The 483-nt window shown below is 42.0% G+C and overlaps 1 protein-coding gene across 1 annotated transcript; it reads right to left on the reverse strand.

The window, feature by feature from the left end:
* Positions 1–6: 6 nt before the first annotated feature.
* On the reverse strand, positions 7–474 carry LOC111787265 (probable phospholipid hydroperoxide glutathione peroxidase; the record flags this gene model as incomplete). Its single annotated transcript, XM_023667329.1, has 2 exons — positions 7–225; positions 325–474. Coding segments are annotated over 2 exons (369 nt in total), but the record flags the coding sequence as incomplete, so codon positions are not given.
* Between the last annotated feature and the right edge of the window lie 9 nt (positions 475–483).

Raw genomic sequence — 483 nt, forward strand, 5'->3', positions numbered from 1 at the left:
ACAGATATATATGTGTGTGTGTATAAAGTTCGATTTACGAAGAACTATTGGATTTACCTCAATGCTGAGGGGGGAAGTTGTTGGGGCGTAACGATCAACTACGTGCCCATCTTTGTCCACCAAGAACTTGGAGAAGTTCCACTTAACAGCATCTCCGAAGAGCCCGCCTTTGCTCGACTTCAAGAACTTGTACAGAGGAGCGGCATCGTTTCCATTCACGTCCACCTATACGAACAAGAAATTGAGCTTGGAAATGCTTAGCTTGGCAGTTCTATAGTCTCAAAAGTGTATAATAAATAAGCAAGCCTTCAGCATAAATCTAACCTTGTCAAAAATAGGGTACTCAGCCTTGAAACGAGTGCAAGCAAACTGCACAATCTCTTCGTTGGTTCCTGGCTCCTGGCTTCCAAATTGGTTGCAGGGAAATGCAAGAATCTCAAGTCCTGTAAATAGGAAACCAGTGTAAATAATAAATATGAACTT

Source organism: Cucurbita pepo, unplaced genomic scaffold (assembly GCF_002806865.2).
Source record: "Cucurbita pepo subsp. pepo cultivar mu-cu-16 unplaced genomic scaffold, ASM280686v2 Cp4.1_scaffold008341, whole genome shotgun sequence".
Lineage (NCBI taxonomy): Eukaryota > Viridiplantae > Streptophyta > Magnoliopsida > Cucurbitales > Cucurbitaceae > Cucurbita > Cucurbita pepo.